Source organism: Glandiceps talaboti, chromosome 10, assembly GCF_964340395.1.
Source record: "Glandiceps talaboti chromosome 10, keGlaTala1.1, whole genome shotgun sequence".
NCBI lineage: Eukaryota > Metazoa > Hemichordata > Enteropneusta > Spengelidae > Glandiceps > Glandiceps talaboti.
In genome coordinates this window covers 12,442,032-12,460,789 of record NC_135558.1, presented here as the reverse complement: position 1 = coordinate 12,460,789, position 18,758 = coordinate 12,442,032, and the positions used below count along the sequence as shown (strand labels likewise).

Below are 18,758 nucleotides of genomic sequence, written 5' to 3'. Positions count from 1 at the left end.
TATTACATATTTGCATATATATATTTTATTTTCAGGTTTCTGACAAACCATGACCTGAGGAGACAATTTGTAAAAGCACATTGTCATTGCGGTACCGATACATTATGTTGATATAATTTAGAAAAACTATGTTCTAATCAAATAAAGTCAGTCAAATAATTGGATAAAATCACAACACCACGGATGTTATCATTAGAGAATATAACATTGAGATGTTTATGCTGTCAGTGCATTTTTAGTGTTTAATGTAACAAGCATGTAATCTAATAGTAGTCAAATTAAACAATATAGTAACATTTATGCTACGCATGCAGGCACACACACAAATGCATATACAGGTAAATACTATGTATACGGTATATCATAGATACATATAGATACATATATCCAACAGACATGCCAGATACACATACATACATACATACATACATACATACATACATACATACATATACATACATACATACATACATATACATACATACATACATACATACACACACACATACATACATACATACATACATACATACATACATACATACACACACATACATACATACATACGTACGTACGTACGTACGTACGTACGTACGTACATACATACATACATACATACATGCATACATACGTACCAAATTGGTCTTCTTATAGTAAAGTTATAATAAACATGTTATTACGCTATTTATTTTACTTGATTACATAATTTATGTTATTTGATATTATAGGAGGCCCAATCTTTGATTCCCTTTATGTCAACACATTAAAATTTAAAGTTGTGATCTTGAAAATGTTAATACCGCATTGTTGCTTCCCATGTGGCATATGATAAAATAAGTAAATACTATATTTCAAACTATCTCAAACAGTGATTAGAAAGGTAATATAGTCACATCTGTAATGATTGGTATATATATGTTGTAATCTAGCATAGTTTCATTTGATGCGTGTATAATGGTCTATTGGTTTAGGAGTCAAAATATAGTAAAGTATGTTTTCCGTGGAAATAAAAATATGATAACTTAATAGAACACATATGTACATATGTAGGATCAAATATCTAACTTCACCGTCCATCTGTGTCCATCCATATTACAATATATATATATATGTAGATATGAATATATTATATATTTTTAACACGATGTCATATACTAAATCTTATAACTTATTGGCAGAAAAGTTTATATTCACAGTAAAACAGTAAATTGCAACCAGTTGTTGAACTTGTTGAAGTGAATCTTTCTTGTTTATGAAGACAAATGTATTACCTAAATTTTCTATAATCTCATGGGATTGTTGACATTTAAAGGAAAAGTTCAGTCAGACTTATTTCCTATTTCTTATTACACTTGTATTGATTACTACTGTATGATTTGGGTGATGTAAGAACACCTCAGTAATATACTCACAAATTTATCAATGTACTATTTAATCAATCCAGGTGTAATAAATCTGACTGGACCTTTCCGTTATCCCCAATATTTTTCTTTGTTCAGCCAAGGAAAATACGAGTCACCGAAGGGGCCTTTGTCACTACAAGTCGTTAGACAAGTTGTCACAAAACCCTTAATTAGATCACGAGTAATTTCTGGCCGAATGAAGAAAAACATTGGAGAATAGCATAATTATACCAGTGCCAGTAATATCAAAGAAAAATTGAGGAACATTTTCTCTCATATTTAGAAAACCACAGAACCAGTGATGTCAGCACGCATTGTTGTGACATAGAACAACAACGGTATAAATTCCAAGTTTTTTGTTCAACTTAAAAAATTGGCTTGTGCATGGTATAAAAGTATAAGATTCTTTGAAAAGTTTCGATGTGATGTGTATTATTGGAACATCTGTACTTATTACATGTAAATTTTGTTCATTAAAAATAATTACTTTGGTTTTTGCTGAATAACGAGTATCTGTTGTCAATCTATATCTTGTAGTGTACATGTGGCTGGACGTGATCTTAGAACATGGTTTCTGTTGATTCTGAGAGCTTGTTTATCAAACCTTTAAATTAGGTGTAACGTACAGATTGGAGTCTTCATTTTAGTGGGCACTTTCATGTGTAAAGCATTACAAAATGGCAGTACTGTACATGTATGAGTTTGTGTAAAATATCCTGTAAAGGTAAATGAATCTATCAAATAATATGTGATTATATACATCAACGACGATGTAGACTGTGTTTATAGTTTTGATTGCAATTCCCTTCTGACATGTACCACTTACCGTCAATCCCTCATCCTCCAATGATTTCAACAATGGGTTGGTAGAATTACTTATGGTTTTGGATACAAAATTTTGTGAAGCCATCAACGTCAATGCGGTGATAGAATCTTCCTCCAGTGCACAGTTGTGTGGGACGATGTACATTTCATTATTTCTGACACATGATATCCCTGGATGCATAATATTCAATGAAATTCAAAAAACAAAGATTTTTCAGAATTATTTTATTGAGGGCACTATTACATTTCTATCCCTTGATTGAGTGCAACACAGAAATGATAGTAGTTTTGACTTTAATGTGATATTTTGCTACTTTGTTTTTGCTAATTGGTAGGTTTGGTAATAGTTATGACTTCCTGACATATATATAGTGTAAAGGATAGAGAAAAAATGTGTCGGAAGGACTCAACTGATATATTTCCTGTGGAGTTGTAGTGTGGTTGCATTCCAAAGTCGGACAGAAATCAATGATATAAAAGAGCGCCCACAACGGTGAATGTTTAAGTCTAGTGATCAGTGTTTCAAACATATTTTATTGTTTTGATTATGAAGTCCACCACATTTAAACCAAGTCAAGATACAAATAGACATACACTAAGAAAATTATCAGGTGATTATATTTTCATTGCAGTTAGGAATACAGGTTTACCGATGAACAATGAAATGAGAACCTAGCAAAATTAGATAGAATCCAATTTAATAGTAAAATTCAATTAAAGTGGCCATATGGATGAGGATTGGGTATTTATTTTGGATTTTTAATTTATAAAACAATTTTATCATGGCTTCCTACTTTAAAAAATCAATGTGAAACAACATATGCCAAGTCCTAGTTTGAAACTCAATGCATTGCAAAAGATTGATAAATATGTCAAACTTTTGTTATTGTATTAACAATCATTTTTACTCATTTTGCAATGTATTGAGTTACAAACACATACTTGGTATATGTTAATTTAATACATTCATTTTTCAAGTAGAAAAACTTTAAATTACGTCAATTTTTAATTATATTATGGCCATAGAGTAGACTTTTTGGTAAACCTTCATGTTTTAATGTAAATGTTAGTTTTTTTCGGCGCAAAATTAAATGATCTGCATATGTACCCAGTAGTGATTGACATTTGTGACATGTTTGGTTGAAAATGAGTTGTGGGTGTCTGAGATATGGCTGACCATGGACACTCTGAATGATATGGGCTATTCCTAAAGCCCACCTGTGTCTGTTTTTTTGGGGACTAATAAGAATAGTGTAAACTCAATATTATGGATATGACAACACTGGGATAGCCATTTTAAATAAAAATGCAACAGAATCAAACATAACCCATACAAAAAGCATGCCTGTGTTTATTTCTCAGAAAAAGAACGAAAGTGCACATATGTACTGAGGAAGATTTTCAACAAGCAACAAAGTTTGGAGTAATTAAGGCACTTAATAAACAATACAAAAGTAGAAAAAAGTAAAAAGCACCGAATAACTTAACAGAAGATACATAACACATAATATTTTGTTTAAATTGATTCTGAAATTAGGAATACTATGTGCCAAGGAAGTTGTTGGAGGAGACAATGGAACATAACGAACAAACAAAATATAGTACACATTTGTCACTAAATTATGTATATCAAAAGGGTCATAATAAACGATAATCTGGTCTGTAAGGTATGTCACGATGCGGCGCCCTCAAACATAGGTCAACCCATTTCAAATCAGATAGAGCTGGCCAGAGAGGGCGGTGCGGCGTGACGTATGTTACAGTCTTAATATCATCTATTTTACTTACATTTCTAAATATTCACGATGATGACAAAAAGGAGGAGATTGATGGGTTGTAAAATGATATGAAAATAATGCTATAATTATATGATATTGTACTTTATACTTAACGGAGGGCTACAACTTATTTGTCTCAAAAACTTCTGATTTTTAAGTTCGTTACAAATTTACAGATCCAACAAATGCTAGTAAACTTGATTAAAATAGGATCACAGTAAAATTCAATATATACTGACAAATGCCCTCATTCCTGACCTCCCTCAACCCCCCCTCCACCCACCAACATTTTTGCCTACAGTGCTGAATGCTGAATGCATGGTGGGGGTATGTCACTCACATAAACAGCACAGAGAACACCCCCCCCCTCCATTGCTCACTATTTTATGCCTACAATCTCAGACCACTAAACTGAGCTACAATGCATGATGGGAGTATGTCCCTCACATTGACAGATACACATAAAACAAAACATTACAGAGGAAATTTTCAAACCATTTTTTTATATCTTTTCATGATAGGCAGGCTGGTATATTAAAACTATACTATACATTGTTGTACCATAAAGATGGTGACATGAAAATTAAGCATGTATATACTAAGTATCTACCGCTACATTTGTAAATATTATTTTGATTTTGATTTGGGACATTGATATATGAAACCATGGAATTTCAGGATATTCAGGAACAAAGCAATTCTGTTGGACACAGCAAGTGGCACAGTCTATCACTGAGGCCCCATTTTTGGATGATCATGACACAAAGTGTACTTCCAATTATATTATAGCACAAACAAGCCTGGTTGAATGCGTTCTAAAAAATAATATGGGTTTTATATACCCTTCTGGTTCTGTGTCATGACAAGTTGTACCTACATTACTGGTTCTGTGGTGCTTGAAATATGAGTCAAAACATTCCAAATTGCCATGATTTTTCCTGCTTTTCCAAATATTATGAGGCGGTATCATTTTACATTATTCCCAAACCTTTTTCTTCAAGTCTTCAAACTTTGCCATATGAAAGCTTGTTCATGGTCCTTTAAAATAAGAAAAGAAATTTAGGGGGTTTACCAATGTTATTTTCAAGGAAATTGCCAATCTTATATTTCCCCTACAGTTAACACAGTATCCGGTGGCCATATTGGATTCAGTGGCCATATTGGATTCTAAAATGACTACTCAATTCTGATATCGTTTTGAATGTTATTTCAAAATTTTGTAAGGTGGTCCCAGATTTTTTCAAAACTTGAAATTAGGTTAAAGTTTTCTTGAACAAAATAAAAGTAAATGTTTACAGAGTTAATTCCTTGGTGTTTTCTACGTTAATTGAGTATGGTCTGCACCCACAAAACATCCTTTGTAGACAACCCATAAGATGACTGTCGTCAGAAAAAGTTGGAACAAAATGTAGTTGATAGTTTCTGCACCATGACCTTTTTGTGACCCTGTACTAGTATGTCAGGTGTCATTTTTGCATAAATTTACATATAATTATAAGCATGCCGTCCAACTGTTGTGATCCTAATTACTACACCTCTGCGAAGAACAAGAAATACATTTTATTGGCTTCCAAAACGAGCCAAGATATCGAAAAGATTTAAAATTCTCATTTGGATTGAACAGTCTTTGTGTGCCTCCAGGAATGCGTAGATGTAGGTTTATGTATATAGGTTGTGAAAGAGGTATATTACACATGGACCATATTGAATATACAGCAGAAGAAAATAATATGTGGAGGAATGAAAGTCAGAGTGGATACAATTGCTGCTTGTGTCTGAATGGTATAGTCTGCACGTAGTGTACAATAATGATATGATGCATCTTTTTGTTTTGTCTGTCAAAATTATGACAGGGACATGTGCTGTCCTTCATGTAGTCCTGTTTACTAAATCACCCTCTGCAAGAGACAGACATGCAACAATCGTATCTGTTCTGATTGTTCCTGCACTGTCACAGCTTACTTCCTTCTACTGTAATTACTTCATCTCAGTTCATTACTCCCTAAATTTGCTAAAACATCATGAAAATCACAAAATAATATGAAACATTTTATTATGAAATTCTTGTTTACATATCTAGTCTTGACAAAAAATGCAACTGTTCATGATTATTTATTTATGCAGTATTGAATCCCTAAAACTATAATTAAATGACAAAATTAACATTTCCAGTAATAATACTGATGACCAACACAATTCATATTTATTTGTAAATGTAACTGAATATAAGACACACCCATAATTGCTAAAATACACTTTTCTAGATGTTGTAGTTAGGCTTGCTGGGTGTCCAACTTTGTATAGATACTACTCTGGCAATTGACGTTTCGGTTTACTAGACAGACACAGCGTAAAACTATTGTTGTGACTATGTTGATATAAGGTATTGAATGTAAGGTGGCATTTCTGGTGATTTCCATGATCATGCAGTGTACATTTTTGCAGACTTCCAACATTGACACTATCTTGATTACGGGGTGATTCGATTTGCACAACAGCAGCATCGCTATCACCCACTTGGTGTGATCTACCACATACAACAATAGTTTTAGTTTGTGTCACTCTTGGTATTAAAACCGAGACCTCGGTTGCCGGAGTAGTATTTTGTAGAATGTTAAACGTAACTTAGTTTGGTCACTTCTGACCATCTATCATATTCGCTGTCTACACACAGGATGAAATATCCAGAAGAATCCAAACTACTGTACTGTAATTTCTTAGGAGTATTTTGCCGAACATCTAATCGACAGACTGCTATTTATTTGACCATATCATACCACAAATGTTTGTAACGATACTTTAAGAGAAATCACGCAATGCAGGATCTGTGAAAATGACTCTTCTTGGTTCCCTTAGCATAAAAAAATGCAGCTAAGATACAATCAGCCTCTTCTTTGACATCCAAGAAGAATTTTCCGGATGTATATGTGTCCTATTGTATATACATTCACTCTTTGATCAAAGTTTCTAGTTCAAATAAACATGATAAAAACATTCTAAAACTCTCTGATTACACAAAACTGATCACAAAAACAGCTGAAATGTCTGAAAATTATTTTTATTTTCTACACTAGCCTTTCCCCTACATGAAAGAGAATGTATAGAATGCCTGAATAATGATCCGGGAATAACTGGAATACTGAATATCAAATTGTTATGAAAATACTTTACTACATAGATCAAAACACAATCATATGAAACGAGGAAATACAATAATGATTTTGCAATGTTCTAATTTGTTTTCCGTTCCCACAAAATTACGAAATTCACACAGGATGAAATAAGATTTACATGATTATCATTTAACTTTTGATCAATGAGCGTACTGCAGAGTTGAAAAATGTGTAATTTTCTTCTATGTTTCTTTCTACACTACACATGAGTACTACTTGTGATGTGATTACGCTACAGGAATGTAACATTGTATAAACACTGCTATTGGATGATTTTAACCATCGTAAAGAGAAAGTTTTGCTTTTTTTTGGTCACTTGTACCGTTAAGGTTAGTACAGCTACTGGGCATTTTTTTTATATTACCTAGTATCTACTCACTGGATCTATGACTTTGCTACACTTGTTCCCTGTCTAGCTTGTCCTCGTAGCAACTTAAACCTAGATTTGAGTTTTGATGATGTCTGTATAAGCTGATTGGTCACAACAGGGAATGGTTACAATATGGCAGACTGTCTGATTATTCAAATGAAGTCATTATGTAAATGAACATATACATCTCCAATGAACACAGAGGAGTTTGGACAAGAACAAGCGTGGTAATTATTTACAATGTGGTACTTATTATATATATTATGTAAATTTATACATACAAACAATCTCACAACAGTGTGAATAAAAACAGTAGGTTGAAATTGCTACAGGACTAGTAGAAGTGAACAAGTGTAGTTGCATCACCAGTCAAGGGGGTATTAATACAGGCTACTCCCTTATGTACATTTACACACTTTTGGCAATGACACTCTTTAGCTAGATTTACACTTAATATTCAAATTAAGTTAAGTGCACAGATGCAATCATGCTAAATATTCAACTTAAGTTTGACGAGTGCACAGATGTGAGTGCACAGATGTGATAACGCTAAATACTCAAATTACTAGAAATGAATTAATACAGATGTGAGCATACTAAATATTCAAACTAAGGGGGGGGGGGCACAGATGTGATAATACTAAATATTCAAATTAAGTGAATTACTACTGATGTGATCATACTAAATATTGAAATTCAGTGAATTACTACAGATGTGATCATACTAAATATTCAAATTAAGTGAATTACTACAGATGTAATAATACTAAATATTCAAATTAAGTGAATTACTACAGATGTGATAATACTAAATATTCAAATTAAGTGAATTACTACAGATGTGATAATACTAAATATTCAAATTAAGTGAATTACTACAGATGTGATCATACTAAATATTCAAATTAAGTGAATTACTACAGATGTGATAATACTAAATATTCAAATTATGTGAATTACTACAGATGTGATAATACTAAATATTCAAATTATGTGAATTACTACAGATGTGATAATACTAAATATTCAAATTATGTGAATTACTACAGATGTGATAATACTAAATATTCAAATTAAGTGAATTACTACAGATGTGATCACACTAAATATTCAAATTAAGCTGGGGGGGGGGGGCACAGATGTGAAACATTTAATGTTCAAATAGAGCTTTATAGGAATGCAATGATCTTAACTATTAAACACTTGCAATACTTGCACTCTTGAAATATCAACATTTCCATTGAAATATCAACATTTCCATTTTATACTAAGTTCTTTTCTCTCTTTTTCAAAGAATTATTTGCCAGAGCAGAGTATATACAAAAGACACAGCTACCAAGCATACAAGGTACGCAGTTTGAAAATAAATATGAAAAAAAAAGTTGCTGTAAAAACAAAGTAAGCCTCTTTGAGTGATGTTCATGTTAAAATAAAACATCAACACCACATGTCATTGTTGCATATACACTGCAACATTATTTTTTGATTATTTGGGGTTTTTTCGTAATTTTTTTTAATTTTCCCTTCTTGTACTTCACTCTTCTATAATTTGAAGTGATTCACCTTATAAAGCAGGCAGCTATTTTCTACTGGAGTAAAATTTCCCTTGAAAGACATTTATGTACTAAAAAACTACACAAACTTCAGTAATATTTCAAAACTCATACTTTCGAATTCAGTTCACAGCTTGGCTTTCCTATTAAAATATGTACAAACAAGAATTTAATGTTTTAATGTCTTGCGTATAGTGTGCCCTCTAAGCCAATTTGATGCACCACTGACGCACATAATTTCTAGTGACACACCAAAATTTGGTGTTCTCCTATCTCTTACTATGTAGTGACTCAAGAAATGCCAGTTTTTATCATTTTGACTCACAACAACAAAATTTGGTTATCACTAGAGGGCACACTGCCTTGCGTACATGATTTTGGTTTTATCTTTAGCATTCATTGCACCCTGCTTTAAACCTGCACTGACTATAACTGGGACATTTTTTTTCATCAAGCAATCATAGATATTTTCACTAAAATTGTTCAGTTACTTACAAAAGATATTGTACTTGTTGATTAGTGGCCAATTTTTATCATACCGTATGTAGTGCACTGACAGCTTTCAATTTTGTGTAAAAGCTTAGTTTTGATTCCATGTGTATGCTAGTTTGACTTGCTTTGATATCCATATATGGTAGTGCTCATTAAATATTCAATATCGAGGCACAAGCTTGGTGGTATATTTTCTGTCATAGCAATAGCAACATATTCTTTCATGGCGTGTCTCATGAATGATTACATTTTGTGTTCTGGTCGATGGAGGCACTGACTACCATAAAATACATGTTTCCTTACCATGTTATGTGTACGTGTACAGATACCCACATAATTTTACCTAGTGATAATAATTCAACACACCTCCAGTAAATCACTGCATCTAACAAAATCGTTTCAAAAAAATAGTCCAGTTGCAGCTACTGCAGTTTTAAGCGAATGCTATGATTTCAATAATACTAGTTCTCAAACTTTATAAACTTCAAAAAAAAATTAGCAGATTGCAAAACTCCTATCACAGAAATGATTGGTGGGTTTTCTCATGCATCAAAACAATTCAACAATGGTTATTTATTTAATGATTTGAGTACTGTGGCATTGATGTTATTGTTAGTACAAACTGACTCCTACACTATTGAATATAAAATACGTTCCTTAAAGCAAATCGCTGATTTGGGACAAATATTTTTGGTAGACTGAAAACTAATATTTTCAAAATATCATTTTATCCTGGTTGTAAATTAAATTCATCACACCTCATCAAATTTTACATGTTTTCTTCTCACTTTGGTTCATGTCAGATTTATTGGCTATAAAGCCAAATTCACACCTGGTATAAAACTACCTAATATGCAAATTCTGATTATACAACCATTATAGATGATGCTGATTGGTTATTGGCTAGACCACAGTTACACTAAGTCACTGACTGCACTTCTGTGGTGGAACATATTGTAGGAGAAACATAAGACAGATCTGTTCTGCTGCGCATTAAAAATTTCTCAGTTCAACACAAAATATGTATCCTTCATGACTACACTTTTGCAAGCTGTATTCCCATGACCTTTGACATCGAGTTTCGTAAATTTTCTGTCAATTTCCATCATTTGTTACACTTTGTGTCCTTTTTACTTGGTAAGGAAACAAACACGTTAATTGTTAAATTTAACTTTGAAATGGTTGTAAATTATGAAATTTTCACACAAATCATGTGATAATGAATAAATTTGATGGTTTCTAACCCAATGGTGTGCTTTGATGCTGAACGCGTCATGTATAACAATTATCATGTATGACTCCAATATGAAGATTCATTTTGGGCTTTCTATGAGACAGATACAGTTTCAGTGGTGATTTTCAGTTTTTTTTCAATTCACATGCTTCTAAAATGTTATAAACCAATCTGCTCACTGATGAGATTTGATCGGACACCGACTCGTACATGATACTGTTATGAAACTCTAACAAGATCACTGAAAAAAGCAATATTTACTTTTCATAAAAAGAACTCAAATTTTGTTCATTATGGGATACCTCACCTAAATGCATTTATATGAAGGGTCACACTGACATGTATAAACATTCGACAACTTGGTACTTGTAGCAAAAACTTTGAACGCCTAAACTTTTCCAAAAATATCATTTTCAACCACTTTTTAGATAAATATATGAAACAGAAAAATGGTCTGTCCATTTCTATACATATAGTACACTATCTACAAAAAATAAGCTAAATAGACTGATAACAATTGACATTCACTCCTGTATTCATCAAATTAAGTGTTCATACTTTCATAGTTGTTTGGGTCGCCCATTCTAAGTTGTCCCCTCGGCGCAACTAACACATCGTCAATAAGGGACGAGTCCAAGTTGTGGTAATCGTTGAATGACATACTGTCGTCTTTGCGTAGCTCTATTGTCCAGAACGGTAGTGGCGTTTTCCTGTAATGCCTTTGCCTGTAACAGTAGAATCCGATAACGACGGCGACTATGATGATCACAACAAGTGCAATGACTGCGATAGTAATGATGTTGGTACGTGCACTTGCTGTGGTTGGCTGATCAGGGGTATAATCTGAAATAGTGACAGTAATATATTCAAATTAGTACTCGGTGTTTGTGCAAAGGTTTTTTTTTTTTTTTTTTTTTTTTTTTTTTGGGGGGGGGGGGGGGGTCAGTTACAACTTGCAAAGGTCACCATACATTGTTCCATACCCCAGGAAGAGATAACCTCTAAATTACCCAGGGAACTAGCTGTGATTGGCTGATCTGGGGTATAATCAGAAATAGTGACTACAATCTATGCAAATCCGTACTCAGTAGTGTTTTCTGTTTTAAGGTTGGGAACATACTGAACAGAGAGATGAGGGCATCAGCTACAACTTTAACAATATCATACTTTGGACAGGAACTTCAGTAAAAATCACTGGGGAGCTGAGGTCTATTACTATGATTAATAATACACAAGTGAAAATCTGGTAACTTTTGGATAGATTTCTGTACCCTGTAAAATACTTTTGGTCGGGAACCCTGGTAGAATACCAGGGGAACTCAGTTAGATTTTACCTGCTAATCATCCCTTATGAAATCACTGCGCATTGAAATATTCACAATATGATTGCCATAACATAGAAAGTGAACAATCAAAATTATCCTCAGTACCATACTATGTACAACAAATGAATATTGCCCTGGATCTTTCAACAAATATTTTCAAACATAATATGCAAATATTGAAGTCTGTTTCATGACAAAAACAAGATGAACAAGTCTTGAATCATGCTTTAATTTACCTGGACCTGTGCAGTTTTTGGCGTCGATTGGATCACCATGGTAACCAGGTAGACATTCATCACAGTGGTCCCCTGTGGTGTTATACAGACATTTAAGACATTGACCTGTCATGGGGTCACAGTTCCCAGTGTCTGTCTCATTGATGTTACCATTACAATCGCATTGGATACAAGTCACATTGTCCATGAAGTAGTTGTCAGCACAGTCTCCACACACTGGTAGTGAGTAGCCTTCTTTGCAAGAATCACATATGACATCACCTGTACCATTGTTGTATGTTGGGTCTATCATAGATGAAATAAAATAAAATTTATGATTTGGATTTGAGTATGTTTTGAGATGTTTTGTGTTGTGTTGTGTTGTGTTGTGTTGTGTTGTGTTGTGTTGTGTTGTGTTGTGTTGTGTTGTGTTATGTTGTGTTTAATCTCTGACAGGCTATTTTGTACTGTCACTTCATGTTTTGTATCAGACTTTTTAACACTGAACTTCATATATACATTATTTTTCATATATACATGTAGCATTCATAATTTGGGATCATCTGTGTGTGAGGGCGCCCTCAAGATTTGCATATCAACAATAACATAATGCTCTTGTAATGTGTACAGAATAAAGTGTGATTGTCTCACCATAGTGACATGTCTGTGATGATGTACGCTCTGAGCAGGGACAACTTTCACAGGCATCTTCAGGTCCCATAGTGTCATCTCTGTAGTAGTTTAACTCGCAGTTTTCACAATGATTACCAATGGTATGATTACTACAGCTATCACAAACACCTACATAACAGAGAACATTTCATTGACAATATGTCATGTATATAATGTACTACAGCTATCACAAACATCTAGAAAACACAGAACATTTCACTGACAATATGTTGTGTATATAATGTACTAGTATGTACAGCTATCACAGACATCTAGAAAACAGAACATTTCACTGACAATATGCCATGTATATGATTACTACAGCTATCACAAACATCTAGAAAACAGAACATTTCACTGACAACATGCCATGTATATGATTACTACAGCTATCACAAACATCTAGAAAACAGAACATTTCACTGACAACATGTCTTGGATATAAAATACACTACTTGGAAGTTTAATGGGATATACATGTAAGCTGAGTTTATTTTTAATTTGTTATCCAAATTTTATTTGAAGTTAAATGGGTATAAGGTCACTTTATACATGTTTTCTCCTTTCTTTCTTTTTTGTTCATTTTTTTTTTTTTTTTGGAGGGGGGGGGGTATAATTTTCGGTAGTATACTGAAGCATTCTTAACCACGACTACTATACTAAAATGCCAAGGACATGCCTATTAATGCTAGTAATACCAGAAGACACACTTAAATGTCACTGAACACAGATATCAATATTAACAGTATTTAATTTAGGTTTTAGTCCAAGTATTTTCACCCACATAAAAATGCTTATAAACTCAGTTTGTGCCACTTGAACACGATAGCTGAATGATGCGATAGTCACTTTTTTTTTCACTTTCTTTGCAATACATTGACTAACTTAGATGTAACCAAAGCAGTAACACATAACAGTATTTACTCTTCATTTGTGTTGGCAGTGCCCTAATTTTCCTTTGAGGTGTCAGAAATTTAGAACTGAACACAGAGGCCCACAGTGTGCTTGGGAATGTATACATATTGACATAGCACTCGAACAGAAAGCACGTCATTGTATGACATCTGATGATTATTCTTATTCTCTCCTAATGAAGCACATTGATATGGCTTCCAGGCACTGCTACTTCTTAAAATTGTTCGTTTGATTGAATAAAAGTTCTGTATAGTTCTTTGTCTGATCTGGGTAACACCAGAGGCTGTTACAGCCTACAAGGCAATATGGATCTCTCTGATGTAATAGTGTCGTAGTACAAATAACACTGCTTAGAAAGACTGTCTTGTAATACATGAACACATGTTGTCAGATTTACTACTGTATGTAGTAGTCTGATGTCCCGGGTCTGATGTGCTACCAGAGTGTGTATGGCTGAATGAATAGTTACAGCACATGTATGTCAGCTCATTGACTTAGGAAATCTTACCCAGTATTTTTGTTAAGGGTGGGTAATCTATCACAGTTCCCAGTAATTTTACCGGGGATTCCCAAACAAAATTATGGCAGATTGTGTGAGAAACTATACAACATATACAAATGTACCCCTTTCCCGCTTGCTGTTACCGGGGTTCCCAAACCATAGCAAAAACACTGTTACCTGTTATTTTATCACACTGCTGTGAATGTCCGTTACATTTGCAAGTTTCACATCCATTTGCAGTCAGATTATAGTAGCCATCCGTACAGCTGTCACATTTATCACCCTCTACACCACCCTTACAGAAGCAGTGTCCAAACCTGTTAAGTGAAGAAAACAAAACCATGGGTCAAATATACGTATGTCTCATGTCAAATTCACCAAGCATGATGACACTAGCTGAGTTTCAATCTCCCATGAAAATACTTGTATAAAACCTTGATTCAGACAGACATAAAGTGGCGATATGGGTTGAAATTGGATATTTTATCTGTGAATTCCAAATTATAAAAACAAGTCTACTATATTTTTCTACTTTGAAATACACTGTGAAAGAACATATATCAAGTCTTTGTTTGTAACTCGAAAAATTGCAAAACATTGAAAAATATATAAATGTTTACGTGCAATAACAAACTTTTCTGCAATTTTGTGAGTTACAAATATGAACTTGACATATATTCGTTTACATTGTATTTCCAAGTAGAAAAATGTAGTAAGGTTGTTTTATGAATTAGAATTCCAAAATAAACACCCCATTGTCATCCATATGGTCACTTTCATGTTAAAGTCGATGCATGTCTTTGATGGAATTAGAATTGTCTCCTGGCGATCTTAGTCCAGTTGAATGCATAATTGGAGTTTCCTTGACATTTCAATATATATCTATGCTAATATGACATCATTAAAATCATTTATTCAATATGTCTGAATGTCAGGTTTGAGTTCTACTGGTAGTTATTGACCTTATGTTAATAACATACATGTACCAGTGATTACTTGCACTGATGCACATGTGTACTAGTGGTATTTTCACAGTCAGTGCAATATTGAATGCATTACTGCATACCTTTATGCAAATGATATGCAAATGAAGGCAGGATTATTCATTGTAAATAAAAGCATATCATCACAAAGCATTATTTTAATGAAATTTTGTTGTTTTGAATAAACATATGTAATAATAACAGAACCCTATTCCATATGAATCAGAGTGTCAGTATGGTTACTCAGAGATATTTGCAGTCATGTGTGCAGTGTTTTTGCTGCACTTTCGCAAGCATAGCTCATGAAAGTATGGCTGCAGAGAACACTACATGTACAAGCATGAGTAAACATGTACAAAGAATACGCCACACTTGCACTGATGCATCATGGGGTTCTGTCATAGTATGCTTCAGTAAGTAGAACATATGTGTTATACTTGAAAGGAATTTCTATCCTATACACATAGTCCTTCTCCCCTTTGCACAAAATTGACAAATCTGTCATATAATATTAATAATTTTATAATATTTTAATACTTCTGATAAAAGTTTCATAGACGAAGGAGTCAAGTTTAACTGAAAATTCATTAGTGTTGGTAATCCAATTTTACAGTACAAACTGTTGTTCCCATTACCCCTTCTTAGGCTCATGTGTCCATAATAAGGTGACGTGTTCTGAATCATGGATTAAGAAAAAGACTGATGAAGTATACTACAGTCAAAAATTTCAGGTTACTCGGGTAACAAATTTCAGGTAACAAATTTTCAGGTAACAAATTTCAAGTTTGTGTTTGGAAGAAAAGTTTATTGTAATTAATACAAATAATAAATACCTACCTATCACATGTGTTATTAAGTGCTCCATTAGTACTACAGTCACATAGTTGACATGTTTGTGAAGAGTTGAAGTGAAAGTAACCATCTTTACAGCTATCACACAGTGATCCCTGGTATCCAGATTTACACACACAACTCAGTATACCAGTTGTGTTATCACAGGTTGAATTGAATGTTCCTAACTCATCACATTTCCCTGTACATTCTGAGAAAAAAAAAAGAGAATTGAATACATTTAGGATTTATTAGACTTTCAAAGATAAACTTCTTCACTTCATAGAATGTAATACATGTATGTAAATTTTGTATGTATGTGTAGACACACAGGTATCGGATCACAGATATCATTTTTGAGTTTGTGTGAGTCACACATCCAAGTCACAGATACCCTTTTTTTTTTAGATATCATTACATACCTCAGACACACACACATACATGTACTAAGCACACAAACATTACTATAAGTAAATACACTTGTGGTAATGCAAGTACATGTCTACATGAGACTAAAACAATAAATTATTATATAAATGTTTAGCTTGTCTCTAATAACTGAATGTTTTCCTTTTGGAGGTAAGTATGAAGTAGGTAAAATTAACCTAACTTCCCAAGTCATTTTACCAAGGTTTTCTACTAGTGTTCCATCAAAGGCAGAATATTAAAGTACATGTAGGTGAAATCTAGTATGCATGTATACATGTATTAGTAGATAAAATCTACCCAAGTTCTCTAGTCATTTTACCAGGGTTCTCTGCATTACCCATTCATTTTAGCATTGTTTTGTGCCAGTTTTTTCATTGAGACCAGGTATATAAGTAGGTAAAATCTACCTGAGTTCCATAGTCATTTTAGTAGGGTTCTCTACTATGCAGTCTTTTCACTGACAGCAGTATCAGTAAATATCTGTATTAGTTGTCTGCCATATTAAAGCAAACTTAAGGTAAAATCTTCTAAAGATCCCAACTGTTCTTATGAGTTTCCCTAAATACTTTTAATACCAGGATTGCTCTGCTCAAAAAAACTACATGATTTGTACATGTACCGGTATATAGAAATCTATGCTGGTTCCACCTGACGCACAATGTATGTATGAATTCTCTGTTACTTTGGATTCCACACTATGTCATACAAATGTACCAAACACACAGAATATAAGCAAATTAGTTAGAGCAGCTGCAGTACTCTAAGAATCATCCATCATAATAGTGGTGTATCACCATCAAAAAATGGCAAACTGTCATGTCAATTGAATCAGACAGGATTGTTCATCCAGTGAGAATGTGTTTCTCAACATCCATTAATGTGTGTGCAATTTAAAACGGATCAATCTGAGGGCATACAGACATGTACACTGCCTGACTGTACGTATATCTATGCATCATACACAGACACTATGTCTCTTTTTAATAGAAGAATCAGCTGGGATAAAGGTTAAAGGTTAATGTGATGGCATTTGAAAATTACAATGTCGTCATGATTCATGCATTTTCTAGTATTATTACAAATACAGCCAACAACAGAATGTCCAAAATATATAATACAAGTGTGTACATGTATATATATAAATGTATAGACACACATACATATAAGTCTAACAACTCATAGTGACAAGGCCCATTTAGGTCACTCTATTTTCCTTGGCAAAATGAAGAAACAATATTGCAGACTAACATCTAAATATACACCAAACAGTGCAATATCATATTACATTCTGTCCTAAATTTATCAATTACTTCTTCAATTCCTTTCTCATAGTCTACTAGTACACCCAGATAAATCAATTACTATTGACTTAAAACATTTAACATACACACATACAGGGAAATGATGAATAATATTGACAATGTAAATAATTTCTATGCTACTATTACTATAACACTCATCCATCCTGGTCTGTCTACAGGCTTCGATCAGAGACTGCAATATCAATTCTATCAACGATGTCTGTATTGCTAGTCTCAAAGTACCTTTATCCATAGGAAAACACCCCTGCAGGATAATGGAACATCCCACAGACTTTAGCCAAGTGATAATGAAACATTATGTAACCATACCTCACAGACTTCCACTGTAATCACAGGGAGCTCAGGCTCAGTTAGTTTTGTTTACAAATACAAACAAACAAGTAAACAAACAAACAAAACACAAACAAGTAAACAAATTAATAAACAAGTAAACATACAAACAAAAACAAGAAAACAAACAAACAAACAAAATAAACTGACAAATGAGTAGATACATACATGAGTAAACGACAACAAACCAACAAACAAACACTACCCCCCGCAATGGTCACATCTGAAAATAACCCAAAAGGGTTGAGACTGATCAACATCCATAACGAAGGTTATATGAATATTTAAATTGGATATTCAAATAGGTAGCCCACGTGTTTTAAACGTTTGTAAACATACAAAAACAAGTAAACAAACAAATAAACAAAATAAACCGACAAATGAGTAGGTATATACATGAGTAAAC

The 18,758-nt window shown here is 33.3% G+C and overlaps 1 protein-coding gene across 2 annotated transcripts in view; it reads right to left on the bottom strand.

Moving 5' to 3' along the window:
* Positions 1–3,563: 3,563 nt before the first annotated feature.
* The window catches only part of LOC144440990 (multiple epidermal growth factor-like domains protein 9), a 32,536-nt gene continuing 17,341 nt past the window's right edge, over positions 3,564–18,758 (bottom strand). Inside the window, exons 2-7 of one of the 2 annotated variants that reach the window (XM_078130492.1) lie at positions 16,278–16,482; positions 14,635–14,774; positions 13,020–13,169; positions 12,390–12,674; positions 11,387–11,671; positions 3,564–5,044 (exon numbers count right to left, since the gene is read on the bottom strand). In XM_078130492.1, the coding sequence (XP_077986618.1) occupies positions 5,037–5,044; positions 11,387–11,671; positions 12,390–12,674; positions 13,020–13,169; positions 14,635–14,774; positions 16,278–16,482 (1,073 nt within the window). In that variant the 3' untranslated portion in view covers positions 3,564–5,036. Of the gene's footprint in view, positions 11,672–12,389; positions 12,675–13,019; positions 13,170–14,634; positions 14,775–16,277; positions 16,483–18,758 lie in introns of both variants that reach the window. The other variant, XM_078130490.1, reaches the window with a different exon arrangement.